General features: G+C 38.9%; 1 protein-coding gene across 1 annotated transcript in view; it reads right to left on the bottom strand.

Moving 5' to 3' along the window:
- Positions 1-17,207, bottom strand: part of EMC2 (ER membrane protein complex subunit 2) — a 38,749-nt gene extending 21,542 nt beyond the window's left edge. The window contains exons 1-5 of the mRNA XM_039548321.1: positions 17,153-17,207; positions 10,740-10,853; positions 10,033-10,097; positions 5,711-5,796; positions 2,819-2,876 (exon numbers count right to left, since the gene is read on the bottom strand). Coding sequence (XP_039404255.1) covers positions 2,819-2,876; positions 5,711-5,796; positions 10,033-10,097; positions 10,740-10,853; positions 17,153-17,192 — 363 coding nt within the window. The 5' untranslated portion in view covers positions 17,193-17,207. The remainder of the gene's footprint in view (positions 1-2,818; positions 2,877-5,710; positions 5,797-10,032; positions 10,098-10,739; positions 10,854-17,152) is intronic.
- Positions 17,208-22,143: the final 4,936 nt, after the last annotated feature.

The following is a 22,143-nucleotide window of genomic DNA, read 5'->3' as shown; positions in this document are numbered from 1 at the left end:
CAACAAAATACATAAAGAGCAAAAACAAACAAAAAAGTCCTCTCTACCAACACCACTAAAAAACCAATGAATCTCTTTTATTTTGTTCAGAGAAACAGAACAAGCATTTTATCTGAAAACCTACAAACAAATCAGTAACTGTTCAGCATCACTATCAACATTTTTAACTGGACACTACATGAAATTTTAATTAATAAAAAGAGCCCTGTGATAGAAAATACTACGCAGCCTCAATAAAAGTAATCTGTCAGCTTGACCTCTAACATGCCATGACTTCAATCAAAATAGACCAGAACGGAAAAGATTCCAATTCTTACCCTATTGAAATGTATGCAAGTTATGCATTTCACGAGCCACATTTTAATCATTAAAGTCTTTAGAAAGTGACTATTACTCAACATCTACATGCTTTGAAAAATGACACAAAATTTCTGAGGTGACATTAACATTGTTCCATTGTCAAATGAGTTATCTTTTTCAGCAAGTAAGAGCAGAGTGAGATAAAACTTAGAGATGATCATATTTTAAAAATAAAGACTATTTTGAATTCTATCATAAGAAATCAAATAAAATAATTACTGTTACCTTAATTTCAGTGCTTTGCATGCAACAAAACCTCAGATGAAAGTGGAAATGTCCATTACATAATGTGAGTTCAAATTTTACTTTTTAGAATGGAAAATTCTGCTATGTGTCTAAAGGAAGTAATTTTTTGGAAAAATCTTTTTCCATGCTACTTTTTGATCAGTCAGTGCAAGGCATGATTTTTACATTATTTGTGTGAACAAATGTCTATGTTTCACTTAAAGCACTTGCCAAAACATTCAATGTATATAAGCAACTCCATGTGTCAGCAGACAGAAGAAATTTCTATAAAGCAAGGTGAGTGCCAAGACAAACTCAGCAACAGTTGCTTTTCTAAAATCTTGAAATATTTTCCTACAGCAGCCACATGTGTGCATGGAAATAATTAACAGGTAAATGACACGTAGAAATCTGCACATGACAATTTATCAAAACTTTTTACTTAACTTTCACTCTTGACATGCAAGCCTTACTCAACCAATTCTACAGCTATATAGCAAGGAGCTTTTCCTTTGCATTTAACATTCTCCAATTCTATTATCAGATCTTAAAAAATCCAACCACACAACTGTTCTAATATTTACAGCTTATGCTTCTAACTATTACAACTTTATGGATAATCTTTATGATTTGGTTACGGAAGAAATCCAAACAAAGAAATAATCACGCATTTCACTTATTTAAATATATCGTTTTATAAAGTCATCCAACAAACCACTCAGATGCTGTTAGCTATGCTGAGATAGCTGAAGAGTAGAACTGCCAAAAATGCACGCTTCGAAGATCTGTGGTCCATAAAAGTCACTGTAATACGGTGCTCCATTTTTCACTTTTCAGAAAAAGGTCATAAAACACGCACCAAGGTGACCCGTTCTGTGACTTCACTGCAAATGGGTTCCATATTGGTTCTACATGATTCTGAAGACTTAGTGTCTCTGAAACTCTTTGGGCCATGCACAGATAAAATCCACCATTTACTGGGGACACCTATGCTTGTGCTCAAAACTTCTTGAGCTCAAGCTTCTACTTCTTCAGGGAGAGTGAAAAAGAAGAGTGAAGAACTGCAATAGTTCTTTTTACCCTTGCAAAAGATCTGTTGAGTTCTATCGCTGCTAACAGACAGACTTTAACCTACCACTGTGTCCAAGTGCTTAACTTGGTATTGTTTCCAGATGTGTTGCCTCGAAAATAACTTTCTAGTGGTTTGGGGTGTTTTTTATTGTTACTGCTTGCTTTTTAATTTGTTTTGTGGGGTTTTTTAATGGTTTACTTAGTTTAAGGGATGGCACTTGATCTATATCCAGCTCTGGCATAGCCTAGTTAATCCCAGTTATCTGTGTTTCTGTGGGTTTTCCCCCCCTGAATAGCAGACCTCATCAAATAAGCTGACCAAAGAAAGGCAGAGGTTCAACACACACCTAGGAAGATTTACCTGAGATTGCCAAAACATCTGCAATAGCCGATTAGTATTACATTTACACAGTTTACCCAATAGACAGCTCCTCAAAACCAAGTAACACTTATACCCACAATGATTAATAATAATTTATTAACTGTCCAATAAATATGTATGTCATACAAGAATCTGAAACTCCACAGTTTCTTCATATTTCAAGTTTTATCCTTGTGGGAAAAAAAAAATCCATGAAAATATATTGCTACAAGTTTCTCTAGACTTTTATTTTGGCAGCTAATAGCTCACAGTGGCTTTCACAAACAGTATTCCAAAAATGCTTAGAAGAACAGTACAGTCTGTCTCAGATTTTGTTTTATACAACTGGCATGCTTTACGCATTTTGATTCAAGAGCTAGTAAAGTGTCCCAGACATACATCAAAATAACTGCTATTGAAGCACTACCTGAGTGTATTAATAGTTAATCCTTAAGCAAGACTATGCATTAGGAACATAGAAGACACATGGCAAACTATATTACTCTTTTAAATACTGAATACTCTGGGAAATGAAAGAGTGCAAAGGCCCAACTCTAAACACTACTAAGACTTCTGGAAAGATTGCTAGTTATAATCTGTCTCCTAAAATCCTTGTTTAAGAAGGTATTATATCACATCTTCCCACCAGGAAATGAAGGTAACATTGGTTATTTTAACAGAAAACTAAAGGAAAAAAACACAGTAATATAGACACACATTTTTCCACACTGAAACACAGAAAATATAGTCACAGTTTCAAACAACACATCACTGCAGTTTAGAATTATCTTTTAAACTTACTGTGTTAGTTGAATCTTCTTGTAAAATTCTATCATATAACTGGATAGCATCTTCATACCTGTTCAAAGAAATCAGTCATATTTATTTCTGTTAAGACAGAACTTCTGACTTTTTGACTCTTCTTGCAATAGTTAATAACCCTCCTGCATTTTTTTAAACTGAAATATAATATACATATAATAAGCAAACTATATTTACACAAAATTCTTTTGAGTGAGTGCTAAGTATCAACAGCAGTATTGTATGTCACCAATTAAGAAAAACATATGGGAATTGCTTCATGGAATACCGTTTCAGCAACAACTTAGGTATTTTACACCCAGTATCTTACTCTCCTGTCTGTTCTCTCTTTATCTATACCTGATAGGTCCAACCATCACATCTCTTACTCCCCCTTTCACATCTCGCAAGAAACAGAAACTCCAAAATTTGAAAAGCCATCCAAAATAATGACATTTCACTTCATTGTTTTAACTTAGAACTTCATGTAAAGTTTCTTCTGTTGTGACTTTATATGAACAGCTGCATACAGCAAACTGGAAAGATTCCTATAGGATTCTACCCCAGACTGTAACATAAATCTTGAAAGAAAATGTTTTCCACCATTTCCCACTTTTTATTATTTATTTATCAATTAACTCTGCGATCTGAACTATGCTTGAAACAGGTTACTTCAGGTGCTGTGAGCACTTCAAACCTTCTGGGAAACAGATCTGTGCATTCAGTCAGCTGTGTACATGGCCCAAACAAAGGAAGTAATTCAAACCATATTTCACTACACAGCCGTTGTGCTATCACCACAGAACTAGGGCATACACTGTGTCTTCATGTGGAGTTTGACATGTAGCTTTTCAGAGATACTGCTGATTGATTTTTGATGCTCCACATTCCTTAGACATCACCTTAGACACACATTTACATCCTCTCACTGTTCCCTAAGCACTGCTGACATTATCATAGCTCAGCTGTCCAGACCAGCTGCCACAAGGTATAGGAACTAGTGCGAAAGGAAGCACAAAACCAGAAACGAGTAGAAGGTGGCTGCTATAGACTTGAGCAGATGTACTGTAAAACGCTGTATTTTTGTTCTCTGTTACTTGCTGCTTTGTCAAATGCATTTTAAAAAACTGACTGATGGCCATAATCCCAGCTTCACAGGGTGAACTTCCAGAACATTATTCTTTTTACTAGCAAGTGTGTACAGGGCTGTCTCATTCTATGGGGATGTTCTTCACTGTTTCCTCTTCCTGTTGGGGAAAGCAGAATCCTCCCTAGATCCTACAAGTCCTAAAATTTAATAAGAAGTTCACTTCAATTGAAAACATGATGCCTCCAGCCTAAATCTTCCTAGACTTCCTTTATAGTCAGTGGAGAGACAGGCTCCTCCATGGCATGGCTTAGAGCACCTGCACAGGGGCTCCTGTTTAAAACAACCCCAAGCTGAAGCTTCTTTCTTCTCTGACTTCTAGAGAAAACCTATGGACATGAAACCAGCTTTTATTAATTTCTCTGCTCCCTGATACTCTAATCTCAAGGATCTGACCTGACAGAGACGTTTTGTCAAGAATTTTCATGAGCACTTTCAGAAAACTATGGCTCAATAGTGCTTCATTGCTGAAACCACACATAATGTTTGTGCAGCAGTCATCTCCCACAAAGATCAGTTCCCATGCAATAACATCTTTAATGTAGTCACATAAGCCTGAACTGAATTATGATCTATTGTACTTCTGAATAGGTTTCAGGAAGGGGGAAGAACTGCTGCCATTCTCTCACTGTCTTCCTACCCTATATAAAATGAAGACAAGAGAGCTAGGTTTAATGGAAATTCTTCAAGAATGTGTATTTTATATAAAGTGAGTGCGAAACACAGAGCATCTGGTTGCCCTGAGACAGCTCCTGTGAATGGAGTCCATTTATTCATTCTCGATCCAAGCAACAGACATTTATCAGTGTTTCCTATTAAATACCACTTTCAAAGCTAATTTTGCAAGAATGTAATGGATGAAGAACATATGCTAAGTAAGTAGCTTTTCAAAACCCATTTAGGGTGTACTTCCAATTCCTTTTTATCAATATGGCCCAAAGGCTCCAAACTCACCAACTTTGTATGCAAAATGTGGCACGGAACAGATTTTCTATCATTCAAAGTCCCTGGAAGTCATTCTCAACACCCAAGTGCTATCAAACAGAATGTTGACAATACAGATGTATCCAAGGAGAAACGTGTACAATAAAGTTCATTCTCAAGCCCTGAGGTCATTCATTTGGAAAGCTGCAAAGTTTTAATCTGTTCATTATTTTAGTAATTTCTGTTAAACTTAGTACCCTATAACCCTTCTATAGGATATTTCAAGAAAGTCAGTCTGATTTTTATGTTCTGCCATTCTATTCCATATGTTTTTTGATTTTTTTTTTCTATAACAAACTCTGTAGATTTAATCCTTTTTAAGTTCATTTCCCCACGCTCAGAAAACAAGAGTAAAGAGCTGCACCCTGCAGTAATCAGGAGTATAGAACAATTACGGCAAAAAAAATGCTGGCACTGATTTTCGTATGCTCCCCTGCTTCTGTGAGATGAAACTTACACCTCACAGAATCTGCCAAAAAACTGTGCGGTGTTCTACTGTATAATGACTTCTGCTGTCAAGTAAGAGATCCTTCTGATCTTTGATCTCTGATGGGAAGATTGCAAAAATGAAACACTGCATAGTACCCGCAAAAATGCAACACAAGTGTCTAAAAATCTTAATATGATCATGCACACTGTTACTTCCTATAAAGAAACTGCCCAGCATTATTTCGCCATTCTGTAATGGCTGAAATCTTTTTTAAGAAAGAGCAAACATTTTTCCAGACAGAAAGTATGTTTTTTTCAAATTCAGGTTTTACCTTTCCATAGCTTCAAATCGCATTCCAGTTAACCGTTTAACTCTGTGGCTCCCAGGAAACTGCCGCCTGAGCTCCTGAAGACAAAACTACACAAAGAACCACAAAACCTATTGTGAATATAATTATCTACACAGAAACTAGAAGAAGACAAAATAGAAAAAAAAAAAAAAAATAAGGCCTTGGCTGATAATTCAATAACCTGGCATGCCAGTTCTGAATAAAAGTAAATACCAATTTCTGAAATAAGCAATAAAATGAATTGATAAAAACAAGGTCAGAAACTGAAATTCTGTCTGTTAGAAGACTAATTTTAAGTATCTTCCATACAGGGCACTAGACTGTCAAGTCCCCTTGGGAATAGTTATTTGCCCTGAAAATTACACTCATGTACTAAAACAGCTCTGATACCATTAAAACTTGAATTCTATTTAGTTGCCACATAGTAACACAAGACAGTAAAAAAAAACAAAATAAAGACAGTAAGAGCTTAAGTGATACTTTTTTAATAAATGGATATTTCACAATGGAACAAACTATGCTAATACAATGCTCTGCATTTATTTTTAAAATAAAACTCTGAAATCCAAAGAAAATGTTTGCCACTGGCTTGGGTACAGCCTGCTGGCAGAACAGGCATAGTTTTTAACTCCTGAAATCAATGAGGCACCTGGGCTGGATAAAAAGAATTCATCACAGGCAGATTTCTCCAGATTAGCAGAGGATGTTTCGAAAAGGGACTGAGTCACAACTTCCCCAGAGCAAACTAACTCGTAACCATATCTTGAATGTGCCTAAACAGCATTTCAGAGTTTGTAGCTGACTCGTAACAGTGGGAGGCAGGATAGTCCACAGGCTCTCAAACAGACCAGTGGAGTGCATCACGTTAAAAGCTTCACACTGAATCCTCCTCTTCTAGGCACTTATTTATGCAACTCAACTTAGAAACTTGTTCTTCAGACATAAGGTTCTAGTAGAGGCCTATCTACATAATCTATTCCATCTCATCACATCCACAGGTCAAAGGAAAAAGTACAAATCAGTAACAATTAGTAGGATCCCTCTTTGTTTCTGTAGATAAACAGGTTGCTAAAGCACATTCAAGGGGAATATTTACATCTCTCATAGATGCTAAAAAATAGAAAAGGAAGAGAGAAAAGCAACAGTAACCAAAGTTGTAATGCTTAGCCTCAAGCAAGAACAGACTATTTTCATCACAACCAACTTAATTTGCAATGAACCAAGATCCTTACATTGCAATTTCAGATAGAAAGACTCAGGTTTAGTACAGAAATAGTTTACTGGCACTCTTGAGTGATGTCTAGGTGAACTGCTGTTCCTCTAGTCACAAAAAACTACATGTACTTAGCAGCATGTTACATGACATCTGAATTAATCTGACCATTCTTAAGAGGCAGGAAAATTTACATAAAACTCAAGAAAAGTAGATTCACTCCAGCTTTTAAAACCCAGACAACCTTGTAGACTTTAAAAAAAAATACAATAAATCCATCCTGTGGTCCAGTGATCAGTGGATCCCGAAGGATAGTGATTTTTATAAATACATGTACTGTTCTTCTCCACAAACAACAAAAATTGTAACACTTATAATAAAAAAATTACATATTCTGCAGGAGGACTTTGACATCTGAAAAATCCTCATTGACAATATGAAAGTAGTGCTCAAGTGCAGGAGTAATACAAGACCAGAACTGTTCACATTAGATCTCACTACACAATCATTACTCAACCAAACACTGCCAGAGGGCCAAAATAAGCTCATGTAGATTAAGCTATTGGACACAACAAAGTGACAGGAAAAGTTGTAAGAAAGTCACAAACAACTCACTGTAACACTGATAAAACCAAAAGCACAAGAATAAATTACAGCAGCTGTATCTTCAAAATGTTCTGGACTCAGCAGCATTGAATGTCCTCTTTAAATGGAACTTGTAATCCCCATAATCATTTATTTTATTGAGAACTGGTTTTGCACCACGTCAATACTCTACTTGCGACATTCTCTCAGAATTCTCTCAGTTACAACGGCAAACATAATTTGCATGTGAAACTTCAGCTTGCACTTAATTTGCTTTCTGACTTTTTAAATATCAGACAAAGGCAGAGAAATATAAACCTGGACTTCAGCAGGTAAAACACTGGTAATTCAAATGCTGCCAACAACAGGTGACTGCACTAAACCACCTGTGTGAACCAACTGGCTGGTTGCAGCAGGGGCATGGACTACACATGGGCTTTTTGTGCAGGATGGAAAGGACAAAGTAATAAATAGAGGAAAGAAAAAGAAAAAAACAAAAGACAGAGAAATGCTTCTGAAAACTACCTCAGCTTCTCATTTGGAGTAGATGAGACCTCTCCCCCTAAGAAAAATGCATCACAGCTGTCAAAAGCTCACTGCTAAAATACCAGAAGTTCTAAAGCTGTTTGTCTACTTTGGAGCTACAGCTGTGGTAAAATGCCACAAATGATGTCGACCTGTTTGAATTAATGACTTATGATAAATCAATCAAATTAAAAAATAAAAAATAACTCTAAGTTTCCTCCTATGATTTTAATCTTGTTTCTGAGCTGCATATAAAATGTTGCATTCCCCCACACTATTCCTTAAAGGGCACAGACACTGAAATTTAAACTCCCTGCCAGGGTTAGTACAAACAAATAGTGTTTCACAACTTATCTTTCAACACTGGCTCCGTCAACAATTTTGTGAAAGTCTTCTTTAAAAGACCCTGAAAATAAAGACTAAATCTGTTTTACATATAAATCAGTATTTATTTAATCATGTATTTATTTAAACAGTAAGTCTATTTGGTTTTGTTTAAACAAACAGCTATACTACAAGAGTATTTTCTTCTGAGGGACAAAAGAGAAGGAAGTTCAGTGGGGTCACAGGTTCAAAGTCTTGTACTGTATTTTCCAGCATATTCCACTTTATCATATATATCATATATATGGGATGCCAGATAACCCTGTCTAGTTCTGCCTGCTTTCAAACTGCCCTTCTCCCAACCACATCCTCTAGTCTGTCCCGTTGCATTACGTTTTACCCAAATGACATCACATGAAGCTCAAAGATCTTATGAGGTATTTTGTCATCTGACAGAGAACAAGGCACTGGAGAAGTAATTGCTGTGAAAGACCTGGGGCCTTGAAAATGGCTTTTTACGTAGAATAAGCTCAAGCTTGATGGCTTTCAGGGTGCAAGACAAGCCTCTGTTTTCTTCTGTTTTCTGAAGGAGGGGTGAAAAGATTATTAAAATTTTCCTGCAAGACACACTTTTGCCTTTTCCTGTTGTTGTCTTTAAAGAAGTAGCTAAGCTGACTGGGTTGTTTTGTTTCAGTGGCTTTTTTTGTTTTTAATCTAACGAACAAGTTACAGTTCAAAATAAGCTAATTCTATCTCAATTGTTATTTGTATCATTCAAATAAATTTACATCCAAATTAATAAAACTCAAATATCCATTAACAATATTTTTATCAACAATCACCAAATAACTTGGATTGCAACGGACCCTTGGAGTTCACCTGCTCCAAATCCCCACTCAAAACAGAGCCAGTTTCCAAGGGAGTGCAGGGCCATATCCCAATCTATTTTTAAGCATTTCCAAAGGAGATTCCACAGCTTCAATGTGCCAGTTGTCACAAAGCATTCACAAAGTTTGTCCTAATACATAAATGGAATTTCCTTTGTTGCAGCTTACACCCCACACTTGTCTTTTGCTGCACATCTATGAAAATGTGCCCACCTTCTTTCTACTTTCCTTCCCATCAGTACATATTCAAAAATCCCTTCTTGACTTTTCCAAGACTTAACACAGATCTCCCAGCCTTTCCTTATACATTATGCAGTCCAGCTTCTTATTCATGTTGAAGATCTGCTCCAATATGTCAATGACTTTCTTTGATGGTAGCCAACACGACATATAATATGATATGTAAGATGGGTCATTTTACCTCAAAACATTCAGAAAACCAATATAATTTGGGAGTTTTTCAATAAACAAACATTCTCTGTACAATATGGCAACTTTAATATTATTCTTGACCTTTAGCCCATACCAGAGTAGCTGTAAATATTTTCATGGCTATTGGAAGAGATGTGATCTGTATAAACAGAAGTTATGCCTTAGAGGAGGTAGATGGCGGCAGTTCCTTCACAGCTGTGTATTTCTTGACAGATACTCTTTCTACCAGTCCAAGCTATGGAGTTCAGAATATCCTGTAACTGTCCAAAAACCTATTTGGAAGAGACACCCAGGATGAAAACATACAGTGTGAAAGAAAAGTCAACTTGAAAACTTACCAATGCCAAATCATCTCGACTGCAGTCCAGGGCAGCAATCATCACCTGTTCATAAATTATCCAAACTGGACACAAAGAGACAATAAATGCAGATAATTGGTTTGGAGTTTGTTTAAGACAATAGGAAGCACCTATCATGTAAACAGGATTAATTAATTCTGTCTGTAGATTTTTCCCCATCTACTCTCATGAATCACATCTGAAACAGGGACAAATTAAGAAACTGCTGGAATTAATTAAAAACATATTTAAGCAATTTAGTGCTTTTAGTGCCGAAGTATTTTCTGACATCTTGAAAGACAAAAAAGCTCTAATTCTGTTTTTCCCAACAAAACTGCCATATTCTAGCCAGATCCCCATGAAGACTTGCTTCAATTTCTGTCACAGTGTTGAAGAACAGAAAATCAGGCAAGTAACATCTAAGTAACAGCTGCACATGAAGTTTTTGCATTGCAATCTAAATACTAGTACAGCAAGTTAACAGTTCTAACAGGTAATTTTTACAGCTGTTTTCACTGCAGCCCACTTTTGGGAAAGAAATAAACTCTTGGAATTCTGGAAGCCTATTAGACTAAGAAAGTAATATATATTTCATCAACATCAGCACATACTGAAAGACAACACAAAGGCTGTTAAATAAAATAGAGACTGAAAAAAGAAAACCAAATCAGACAATGAAACTTTTAAAATAATGGTTGTTTACTTACTGTCATCTCCAAGTTTAGATGCATATTCATTAATTAACTCTTCTCCAACATCCACTATCTGTTCACTGTTTCGGTAGTTTTCTTCCCTCCATTTCCTCATTTTGTCACGCATATCTGTGGGCAAAGGGGAGTAAAAAAATTGAAATTTCCAGATAGTAATGGAATTTGAATGTGCATATGATAGATAAGATACACATATGAAGAATGGTTTTAAAGAGCAACAGAGCTAAGAAAGTTACTTCTAATACTAAAAAACTACAGAGAACAGATCTCTGAAGCCTCATTACCCAAACTGCACTCATACTCTAAAATAATCAGTTCAACTTCTAAGTTTGCAATCCCTCAGGACAGTAACACATGCAGTAAAAAAATGTATACCTAGTTATCCAATAAATAATAAAATTTATCCATTGTTAGGTAGAATAGGCTACAAGAGATTTCTCCCAAGTAGTTTCACACATTCACAAACAACACTAAAACTGCATTTCTGCTACAGGTGGATAAATTTTCGCTTGAAATTTTAGAAAAAACATTAAAACTTCCACTCTGAAAGGAAGTGACACACTCCTAGAGAAAGGAGCTTCAAGAAAGGTAGACATGAATGTGAAGGCTTTCTATACCAGGGAAGTGTCCAAAAAAATATCACTGTTTACCTAGGCAAGATAGAAAAGACTGTTATTTTAGCATTAGGATTTTTGTTTCAAGAGTACATTTAAGAGGAGAGCAGGCATTTTCTTCAAGTCAACTAGAAGTTACCTTGCCTGAGCTTTATTTATCTTCTAGATCAGGAAATTGCTAAGAATGCAATTTTATATATATAAACATTTATATATGTGTAGATGTTCTATACACAAGAACAAATGTGGAGAAAACTGAAGGAAAATAGTTTTCATTACTAGATAGTGGCTTTACTAATAAGAAGGTACCAGGATAACTGTTGCTAATATTTTTTTAAAACTTTACAACAGCTGGAAAAACAAATACAGCGATAGATCTAAACACTGTCAGTTTTTCTTGCACTTCAAAACACAGAGTTAACATAAATGACAGTTAAAAATTAAGCACTGAAAGTTGTTCCATCTACCTGAAGTGATCTCAGATTGCTCATAGGACTGTTATTGTGCTACATTTTGTGTTTTGAAATTCAACCAAAACCACCACAGGGTTACATTTCATATGCATGGACAAAGTTAAATGGTTCTAGACATATGATGGTCCCTGGAAATTCAACGTTAGACGGCAAGAATGTGAGCGTGCACAAACATTCACAAAAGCTGACAAGCTAAATGCCTGAAAATAAATAAGCTGTCTGATTTCCACCCACTCATTTACTTGGAAATTATCAATGCCTTCATTTCAGTGTGATTCCAAATGGAATAGTGTTTGAATTATTTATTAACAGAAGGTACATCTACCATTCATCACACAAGCTCAACATTCACAGCAATGGAAAAAAACCTGTAGGACAAAGAATAGAATGTCAGCTGATGAATGAAAGATTTATTAATTTTAGAAATACTGATTTTATGTAGAAGGTAGAAGAAAGAAAACACTAAGAAGTGCAGTAAAATTACATAAGGTTTTTAAAAACTGTCAAACATAAACAAAACATTACATTTTCTTAGTCAAATCAATTTTTTACTAAGAAATCTATCAAAAGAGTCAGATAATAATAACTTAAAAGTCTTGGAGATGTAATACAAGGCTGGGCAGGAGCAATTAGCAATTTTAGAAGAAAAAAACAAGGTAAAGAAATGTCTAAGTTTAATTACAATTTCTCCTGTCACATATAGGCTGGTGCTGAGCAACTGATACATTCGTTTTAGACTTGGGTTCTTCTAAATTGGCAGGCTTGGCACATGTAGATCAAAAGCATTACAAGTTCAAAGGAACAGAGGCAGCTGGGACAATGTCTGCTGTTTCCTAAAACCATGCAAGAAGTCTACTGCAAGCCAAGAGACACAACCTGTGTTTTATTTTTGTGTCCGGTAAAGTGTCAGCTCATTTGGCCTGAGCAACCAGATATGAAGTAATCCTCCTATAATTACCTACACTTGCACTGATGAATTGGATCATAGTTTTCAAGTCCTTGGTATCTAAAAGCCCCTGATGAAATGAAGGAAATTACCACTTTGGGGCAGACAGACATTTCAGACTCCAAAATGTGACCTTGGCATATAGCTGCTACCACGGCAGTCAGTCAGGGACCCCGCAGCCATTATATTTCCAGAGCTCATTTGTATATTGATTCTCTGTTACAGACACGAAATCTTCATGCACAGCCCACCTCTGTGCACTCTCATCTGGCAGGTGCAGGCAGAGGCACAGGTGTCATAGCTGAGTGCTGCAGATGCTGCCTCTAACCCTGGCAACTCTGCTGTCAAAAGGGCCTCAATTTAAAAAAACCCCCAGCATCTCACCTTTGCCTGCTGTAATCCCATAAATCCATATATGAAACCCAGAGTAAACTGATCTGACCCTTTGATTACAACTGAAAATTAGGAATAGCTAAAAGAAAGCAAAGACAGAACAGAACACAACAAAACCACATCAAAAATCAGTTAACTGCACATAGATTATCATGGAGATAAAATCTTAAGACTGTTTTCTATTTCCTACAGTCTTTCCATGCAAACTAAATATGAATTCAGTTTCTTAGTCACAGAAAGGGAGTTTGTCACCTAAAGTGGACTTCAATGACTAGAGACATTAAAGATGGAAGTGCTCGGTTTTTAAATTCAATAGGAATTTTCTCTCTTTTTGTATACAACACGTTCCCAGATACACACATTTGCAAGAAAATGGCCTTACATATACACAGTTAAAACTTCATCTTATAAAGCATTTTATGATATTTTCAAAAATGACACAGAGTTCCTTGAGAAAAGTCTCACATGAACACGGTAACAAAAACTTTTAAATGTCACTATTGGAACAGTACAATTTTTAATACAGTAGCATTACTAATTTAATGTTACAAAGAACTTAAGCAAGAGGCATTCAGAGCTTATAAAAATCTTAGAAAATACTTTTTTCACTTTTTCAATTTATATCAAAAGAAAGCTAATTTTAGAGAATATGCCATATTTCTCTTTTTCATTTTTTCATGATATCTACTGAAGAGAATTATTGACTGAAACGAGAGTTGCTGTGACAGCACTCAAAGATCCCCAAAATCTTGGGGAATGACAGCCTGAAGTCACTGCTTCACTTTAGCAGGGTGTGATGTGTTAATGCCATTAAGCTGCTGTGCAAGGGTAAGAAAAGAAAACCTGGTTTTTCTGTCCAATTCTGACAATGTCAGATGCATTTTCTGTGAAAGTCAATTGTTATTTTAAGAGGTCTTGAACTGCTGCCTGTTTGCAGATCATGCTAATTTTGCACATAGAGGTTAACTCCAAAACTTGCTCCTAAAATGAAGTTACAGAGGTGTTTGCTTTTTTTAATATTTCCACTCATGGCACAAAATCATCTTTAATGTATCACTGAAAATATAAATATTTATTCTATGAAGTTCTACATAGCTTAAGAACCACCTAGTAAGAGGCTGCACATATCCTGGTACCAAGTGATGTCCAAACCTAATACATTATGATCCTTTGTTACACCTGCAGTTCTTGGCTTCCTGTCACTCCACATAGTTTCCAATTCTTTTACATATGAAGGAATCAGGAAATATGCCATTTTCTATAGGATAATTAGTAACAGTATCAAAAAAAAAAGGAGCAACATATTATCTTTGTCTCAAGTAAATAAGCTTTACTGCAAAATATGTTACATAAGAACATATAAGCTTGTCTTTCAATACCACAGCACCCTGTGGTATTGGATCATCTGAGCCCATTGATCAAGACCATGAAGTTAAATGGGATGTTTTCCTGCTACACAGATTTCCAAGTACACTTTAAAGCCTGAGACACAGCAACAAAGTAAAGAAAGAAAAAATAAAAACAACAGCTCCCACGCTGGAAAACACAGCTATTTTCAGTTATCTTTCCTAACCACCTGTACCACGCAAGTACCTAACAACACTTAACTATGGTTAAACTCCTACCTCTGTCTCAAAGAACCTGAGTTAAAAGCAAAGCAAGGTACAAACTATTTCATTTGTTTCATGTAGTTCTTCTTTTCTAACTTTGAACCACAGATTCGTCTTTGAGCAATATGTAAGTATAAAATGTCTTGTTTAGAAAGGCCTGGGTATATAACGGACATATCAACCATACACTCGGTTTCACAGAAATAAGGCATTTTAGAAAGATTCAAAATGAGCTACATAAAATTCCTAGAACTGTGTTCAAGTTCTTTGCTAGGAACTAGGTGACAACACTGCTGAGATCACCTCACCTATGAAAAGCTTTATTGCACCAGGACCTGTTAAAGCTCACACAGAAAAAAAGAGAAAAGTTGTCTTCTTTAAGAAGAGTCCTCGCATGGTCTGTGGCAGGACTCCATTTTCACCTTATTTTTTGTCTCTTAAAATAGAGAAAAAAAATACAGAATTTTTCGAATGTGTGCTTCTAAAGTGGAGACAATCTCTTGTACCAACATACACCAGACTTTCATTTGGATGTACACAACTGAGAAGTTGAAATGATAAAACTCACCAGCTGGTCCTCCAAAGTTTCTCATTCAACCCCACCCACTCTACACCTAGCACAATGCCACAAATGTCAATCAGAACTCTTGGAAACAGAATATGGAGGTTATTTCTAAGAGCAGGAAGCTCACCTCAGTATGAATTAGCCACATCCAGAAGCAGTAAGCTTGAGTATCCTACACCTGGCCTCTATGTTAGAGCATAAACATAAACTCTGCAATGCCCTGGGCCAAAACAATCTAGGGCTAAATGTACAGAAACATGTTCACAGTGCATGTTACCCACCCTGTGAAAAAGCTCATTTCTCTTTCCAGTCACTGATACTCAAGAACAACAGGAAAAAAAACCCCTAAATCCCAGTTTTGTAACATCTGCTCAAGAAAAATAAAAACTGGACAATTTTTCAACACAAGGTGGTTTAAGGCAACTTCTGTGAAAATCTAGTAACACCAGTAATGATCCATATGATCTCCATCCAAGATGAGCTTCACAAGTACTACAGCTTCATTCAAAAGATATAAAAGAATGGTCAATCAAGGTTTTCCCAATCAGTCTAATGACATCATGGTGATACAACCAAATATCAAAGTAAAATTAACTGACTTCCCGACACACTGGCAAGCAAGCCCACTTCTTCATCCTTATTAATTCACTTACAGCACTATTTTCTTCAATAACAGCTAAAATTTTTCCTGAGATTAATGCAATTTGAGCCAAAAACTGAATTTTTGAAATTCCATTTTGTTTTGCTTCAATCCTACAGAAAAAGGTACAGGAAAGACAGCATGGGAGCTATTTCAATAGGCAATTTACTGGCTTCTGCTAAAATACATCCCATGCAATATTCCTCCTGTTAGCTACAAAACCAAACTAAGCAACAATTCATGACTGAGGAATTATTCTACTACTCAATTATTTCTTCACAGATTAGCAGTAACGAAATGAAAACCAAAGATCACACCACTTCTCTCTGCATTATCTTCTCTACAGTATAATGTTTGTAACGCCTGGTATATAGCTAAAGGTTCCCCCTTTATGGCCAAAATTATTATTATAAACCATTCATTTATTCTTGACAGGAGACTGAAAGGGGCTTGAATGCTGTCTTGAGCTCACATGTGAATACTGGTTATGAAAGAAGAACCACTGAGAATGTCGAGTAAAGCTCAGACAGCGTTGATGTATGAAAAATAAATCACCATTATGATCGAACAGACGCGAAAGCTATTAAGACCTGAGGGGCAGGATTTTCAAAAACTTTTGTCACTTCAGAAGTTCTTGGAGTTTCCCCACAAACGCTTGTGATCGAGTTTTACGAAAATATCACGTAATTTTCAGTCCACCAAAATATGAACTATGGCACAAACTGCTGACCCTGCCAAGAGACCATTATTCCTGGTAAGCGCTGTACCATGGGGGGAAGGCCGGGAAACGGCAGCGCAGCCGCCGCGCCCTGGGGACGCGGGGTCCGTCCCCGCGGAGCGGAGGCACGGGGAGCCGAGGGGAGGCGAGGCGGGGCTGGCCCACCGCGCACCGGGGCAGCGTCACCGGCCGGAGACCTGCGGGCACCGAGGGGCCGAGCGCAGCTCGCCGCTTCTGCGGCCCGGCCGCCCACAGCCCGAGGAGTCCGGCGGCCGCTAGAACCGCCGCCCCTCGCCCCTGTTCCCCGGGCCTGGGTACGGTCGCCCGGCGCCGGCCCGGGCCCGCCGCGCTGACGGGCTCCGGGAGCGCCGCCCCCTCCCCGCGGCCGGGGGCCGGTCGGGCCGGGCACGGCCCCTGCCCCGGGCGGGGACCGCCGGCTGCGCGGCGTTACCTTCCCAAGTCACGTCGTACATCTCCGACACCTTCGCCATCTTGGCGGCCGCCCCCGTGACGCAGCGCGGTGACGGCCCCGGCCGTCATTGGCGGGAGGGCGGAGCGGGGCCGGCCCGCGGGGCAGCGCCCGGGGATGGCGTGAGGCGCCTGACGCCGGCAGCGCCCGCAGCTCTGCCGGGGTCGCCGCGGGGCCCTTCCGACCCCTCCGTCATCGTCGCTGCGGCCAGAAAGAGCCTCGCCCCGCTGGAGGAGTCCCCGAAGGGCCGGAGCGTCAGGCAGCCGGCGCCTGTCCCGCCAGGCCTTTGGGCTCTGCTCGTCCTTGCTCGCGTCGGGAGTGCAGCGACGGGGACACGCGTGATCGCCAGTCCGCGGTGCTCCGTGCCTGTGCCGCCCGCGGGCAGCTGGGTTCAAACCTCAGAGTGCAGGTGCCACTAAGGGCTGCAGGTTAATCTCCTGTGTTACATCCGCATAAACTGTCCGGGACCAGTTCGCATGGCGTGAGGTTGTACACCTTCAACACACGCCGGGCGAAGAGGTGCCTGGTGTGGTTTGGGTTCAGTGTAAGCCCCCGGGAACCTGGAGGGGGGCATGAACCGTCAAGGGTTATCTGCCTGTGCCTCAGACGCCCCATGGGCAGTGAACCACCACAGCGATAAATTTCTGACCGTGAGTCGGAGAAGCCCTGAGGGGCTGGACAGAGAGGAGTGAGCCAGCTGTACTCACCTCTTTGTCCTCTCCACTTCTGGCATCACAGCTTCTGCTCTGCAGATGAAGTGTTTCTTAGTAAATAAGGCTCTAGATTTCAATACTGTATAGTTGTTAAGAAATAGATGTAGCTCTGCTGAAGATACTTAAAAAAAAAAAAAAGTTACGGATTTTTAACTTAATGTATGCTAAAGAAACTGGGTTTTGGAAAATATCACCAGAAACTTAATTGTCTGATGTTTAATTCTGACAAGATCTTTTATGGGAAATCCCTCAGACTTCATACTCAAAATTAATCCCCTAGCTCCATCAACAAATGAACCTTAGTATCAAGAAAGCTTTCTGTATTTATGTTTCTCCTCTGACTAGAATAAACTACTAATTCTTAATACTATCTGCAGTGTAATTACATATCGCAATTTTGACAGCTAAGACGCCTCAACTGGAATTCAAATGGTGGTCTAGAAAGACAGGAGGTGCCTGATTTTTCTTCCCTCTAAAGTGGTTTTTGGTCTTCTAAGTGACTATATTGTTTAGACCTTGTATAGCATAGCTGTACTTCCATCTAATTTTAAATTGCCAGTGCCTGTATTATCTGAACACTTCCAAAAACATTTATATATTTATTCTCATAGTATGTGAGTAGGGAACTGATATTCTTGTTCTACGAGTAAAGGAATGAATACGGAATGATTATGATCCACATGCATAAAGAATTTAGTACACACCTGCTCTGCACATTATGGGTAACACTGATATGGCTGAAGTAAAAAGAAAAATTAACTTGGAGAGTTCAGTGCTGCTGGAACTCCTAATGTGGGACAGACAGAACTTTAAAGCGTATAAATCCAAAATTTTGATCCTTTTAAAAGCCCCACCAGCTGTTATCTAATGCTGAAGGATCTGAAAATTCAGAAATGTGTATTTGAAGCATTTGGGAGGGGTTTGGACTTTCTGTTCCCTGCACATCTAGCTCTGTGCTTGTTCACCTGCCCACAGCTTTGTCTTGGCAAGAGGCAGGAGATGGTCCACCACAGGCACTCAGTCCAGTTACTGTTCTCAGTGATAACTCTGATCCCTCTCCTAGCTAGATTTAGACAGTTCCCCAGTTATGCTGGATTCCTTCCAGGACGTGCAGTCCTTCACCTGAACTGTAAGAGGAGACCAGGTCCTGAAGTTACACACTGTAAGTGTTGCCTGCTGCCTTTCTTGGACGTGGTTTCGAACGACTTGCCTAAAATCACATATGCTGTGTTCTGCCAAGCTCAAAGCTGACCCTTCCACTGCATACCTCTGCTCTTACTGTGGAGCAGAAAGCCATCCACACTCACCAAGAGACAGGAATTACTGTTACAATATCATATTATGCCAGATACTGTTATAGTTGGAAACAGAAATGTTTTTGGTATTAAGCTTTTGCTTCTTGGAAACTAAAACAGTGGTTTTGAAAGCTGTTTTCTAATGCCAAGGAGCTTCATCACTTAATTCAAAGTTTAAAGTGTTTTGTTAATAAAGCTTAAAATGCTCTAAAAAGGGAATAGTCATGTGAAATCTCTTTTCTGGATCTGTCATTTTCTGCTCTTCTGTTATTTCCTGCCACTTCTGCAGGAACTAAGTGGGAAGGTAGTGATCCCAATCTCACATAATAAGCTGTAAATGCACAGGTTGGTTGAGGGCATTATTTAAAAGTGCAGAAAACTTACCACCTACTTTTTGTAGGTACCACAGCTAATTCTACATTTAACAAAATGAAAATGAAAAAAATTTTTTTTGTTATTGCTCTGTGTGCTATTAAAAAATCCTCTCTCTTTTATTATGAAACAAATCAGTCAGTTTAGTAATAATCCAGTCAGAATTGCTGCTCAGACAAGCGATACCTGGTAAGGAAGAAAAACATAGTAATTTAATTTGCAGTTTACCAATATAGCAAAGTATGGAAGTCTGTGTCCTCTGCATGAGATATGGGACATATAGAGACATTTGGTCTTTTCACCTAATAAATAGGATCTAGGACCTATTTTAGTTCAGTAATGTTGGGGGGTTAGTTTAGCAGTGTAACAACGGTGGCATCCTTCAAGTAAGTATGACATAGGAGAAAAGTCTGATCCTATTCGACATTCATTTATTAATGTTAGAGCTTCAGATATTTTCTTACATCAAATTTAAAACTTACCAAAGTGAAAAAAATCAGTTAAGAAAATAAATTAATACATTTGCTTTACTATGATGGGTAATATATACAGGAGAATATTTTAACATACTTTTAGGTTTTATCACAGCATCACCACAGTAAGAAAAGGCATATAAATTTTTTTTCAGTAATCTTGAAAAATTTGAGGCTTTTTCATATCATTTTGACCAGCACAAAATATTATATATTGGAACATACATAGCAAAGTAGTATCATTCTTAATTTTTAAATGCAGCATTAGTATTTACAGTCAATTTAAAATTTCTGACTCCTAAGCTAAAGAACAAGAGGAGACCACAGCCAGAGGATGTTTTTTAACCTTAGGCTATACATTTTCCTGGCTATTGACAATCACAAATGTAAAACATGCCAGAATCACATCACTCAGCATGTCATGAAAAAAGGCAAAGAGGGGACACTTTTGGAAAGCTGGGGAAAAGAAATATAAATCATCTTGATGAACTGACAAATTTAACAATCCTTAAGAAGTCAAACAACAATTCCTCTATGGCTTGATACTCTAAACCGTACCCTGAGAGCCTTCTGAGACTGAGTCTAAAATGGCAGTGAGGTGAACAAACATTACAGATCCAAGTTTCTGATTCCACAGAGTAAAGTAGTGTATGTTTCAAAGTTCGTGTTTACAGCTGAGTGTACACAAGCTTGAAACTGGTCTCCTACATACACCTGTCTGCGTATTTAATGAATACTTTTGCAGAGTCTTAACTGTGCCTGTGGGCATTAAGTAAGTGTAAGAATTCATTAATTGTAATATGTTGCCGAGGCTGAAATTTGTTCCTAGAAGCTGTTTCCTATAGCTAAAGTGAGCCAATTTGCAGTAAGAAGAAGCCTTTGACGGGGTCAGGCGGGAGGTGAGGAGGGACATCAGGCCGGGGCAGCTCCTTTCCCTCCCGGTGGATGCCAGGAACCGGGCCAGCCCCGCCGGGAGGCGGCCGGAGCGTGGCCGTGCCCGCGCAGCGCTGCCCGGTGCGGGAGGGAGCGGTCTGGGCTCAGCACACGGCCCGGCTGCCGCAGCCCTCGGCCGAGTTCTGTCCCACTGCCCCGGCCGTGCCCCGCTCTCCTCAGCAGGGCTCGGGAAGCCGTGCTTGCAAGCGGCAATGCCCCTCCGAGGGCAGAGCAGAAGAAAGAAATGCCTTGCCTGTGTGGCGGCGGGGACGGGTGCTTCTCTCCTGCACAAGAAAAGAGGACGAGCAGCGGCGGGACCTGAGAAATCCCCTCTCCCGGGCCAGCAGGCGTGCCAGCTCCCGACCCGCCAGCTGGGGAGAGACAGAGGGGGGGGCTCGGGACTGGGGGTCTGCAGCTGTGCACGTCCCATGGATTTCCTTCAAGGATGGTGGGGACAGTGCAGGCAGCTGTCAAAGAGGGTCAGATGTTCCGTCCTGCATTCACCTCCCGTCCTGCATTCACCTCCCATCTCCCAGTTACTCATCTCCTCATAGCTGCAGTAGTGTGTCATATACATTTGGGGTCTTTTTTGACTGACTTGAAATAAATTGTACTGAAGTTAAGGGAGTTAGAGTACTCTCCCTGGGCTGAAGTCTGCTCTCGGAATGTTTCTTTAACGCCCTCCTGACATCCTGACCGTTTAAAAATCTTCTCATTTCTGAACCGCATGTCTGTCTCACAAGGAATTCTCCTGTGCTTTCCCCCATCCTTATTTATTAACTTTGTTCCCTTTCTCAATTTCTCTCCTTGTGTTCAGCTACATCTCATTATTTTTGTGGTGTTCCTGAGATGATTTTGTCTGGACAACCACCGGATTTGGAGAGGAAGTTATCTCTTTGTAGGGCAGCATGTTTTATTCATGGCTAAAGTGATTTGTGTTTTTATCCTTAAAAAGAAAGATAGAGGAACCAGTTATTCTACCTGCCAAGGCAAAATGATGGTGACAGTTTGTCACTGGTACATAATACATTCTTGCTTCAGCAGAGGCAGAAATTACTTCCATGCTGTTCCTTGAGCAAGGCATCACCTCATACTGAGGAAAATAACCAGATTTTGTATACATGTTTCTCATCTCAAAATTAGAGATGAGGAAATCAAAATACAGGGAGCTCATGTAACTTATCTAA

The sequence above is a fragment of the Corvus cornix genome, chromosome 2 (assembly GCF_000738735.6).
Source record: "Corvus cornix cornix isolate S_Up_H32 chromosome 2, ASM73873v5, whole genome shotgun sequence".
Lineage (NCBI taxonomy): Eukaryota > Metazoa > Chordata > Aves > Passeriformes > Corvidae > Corvus > Corvus cornix.
Note: the sequence above shows the minus strand (reverse complement) of the source record. Positions and strands in the feature narration are given on the sequence as shown.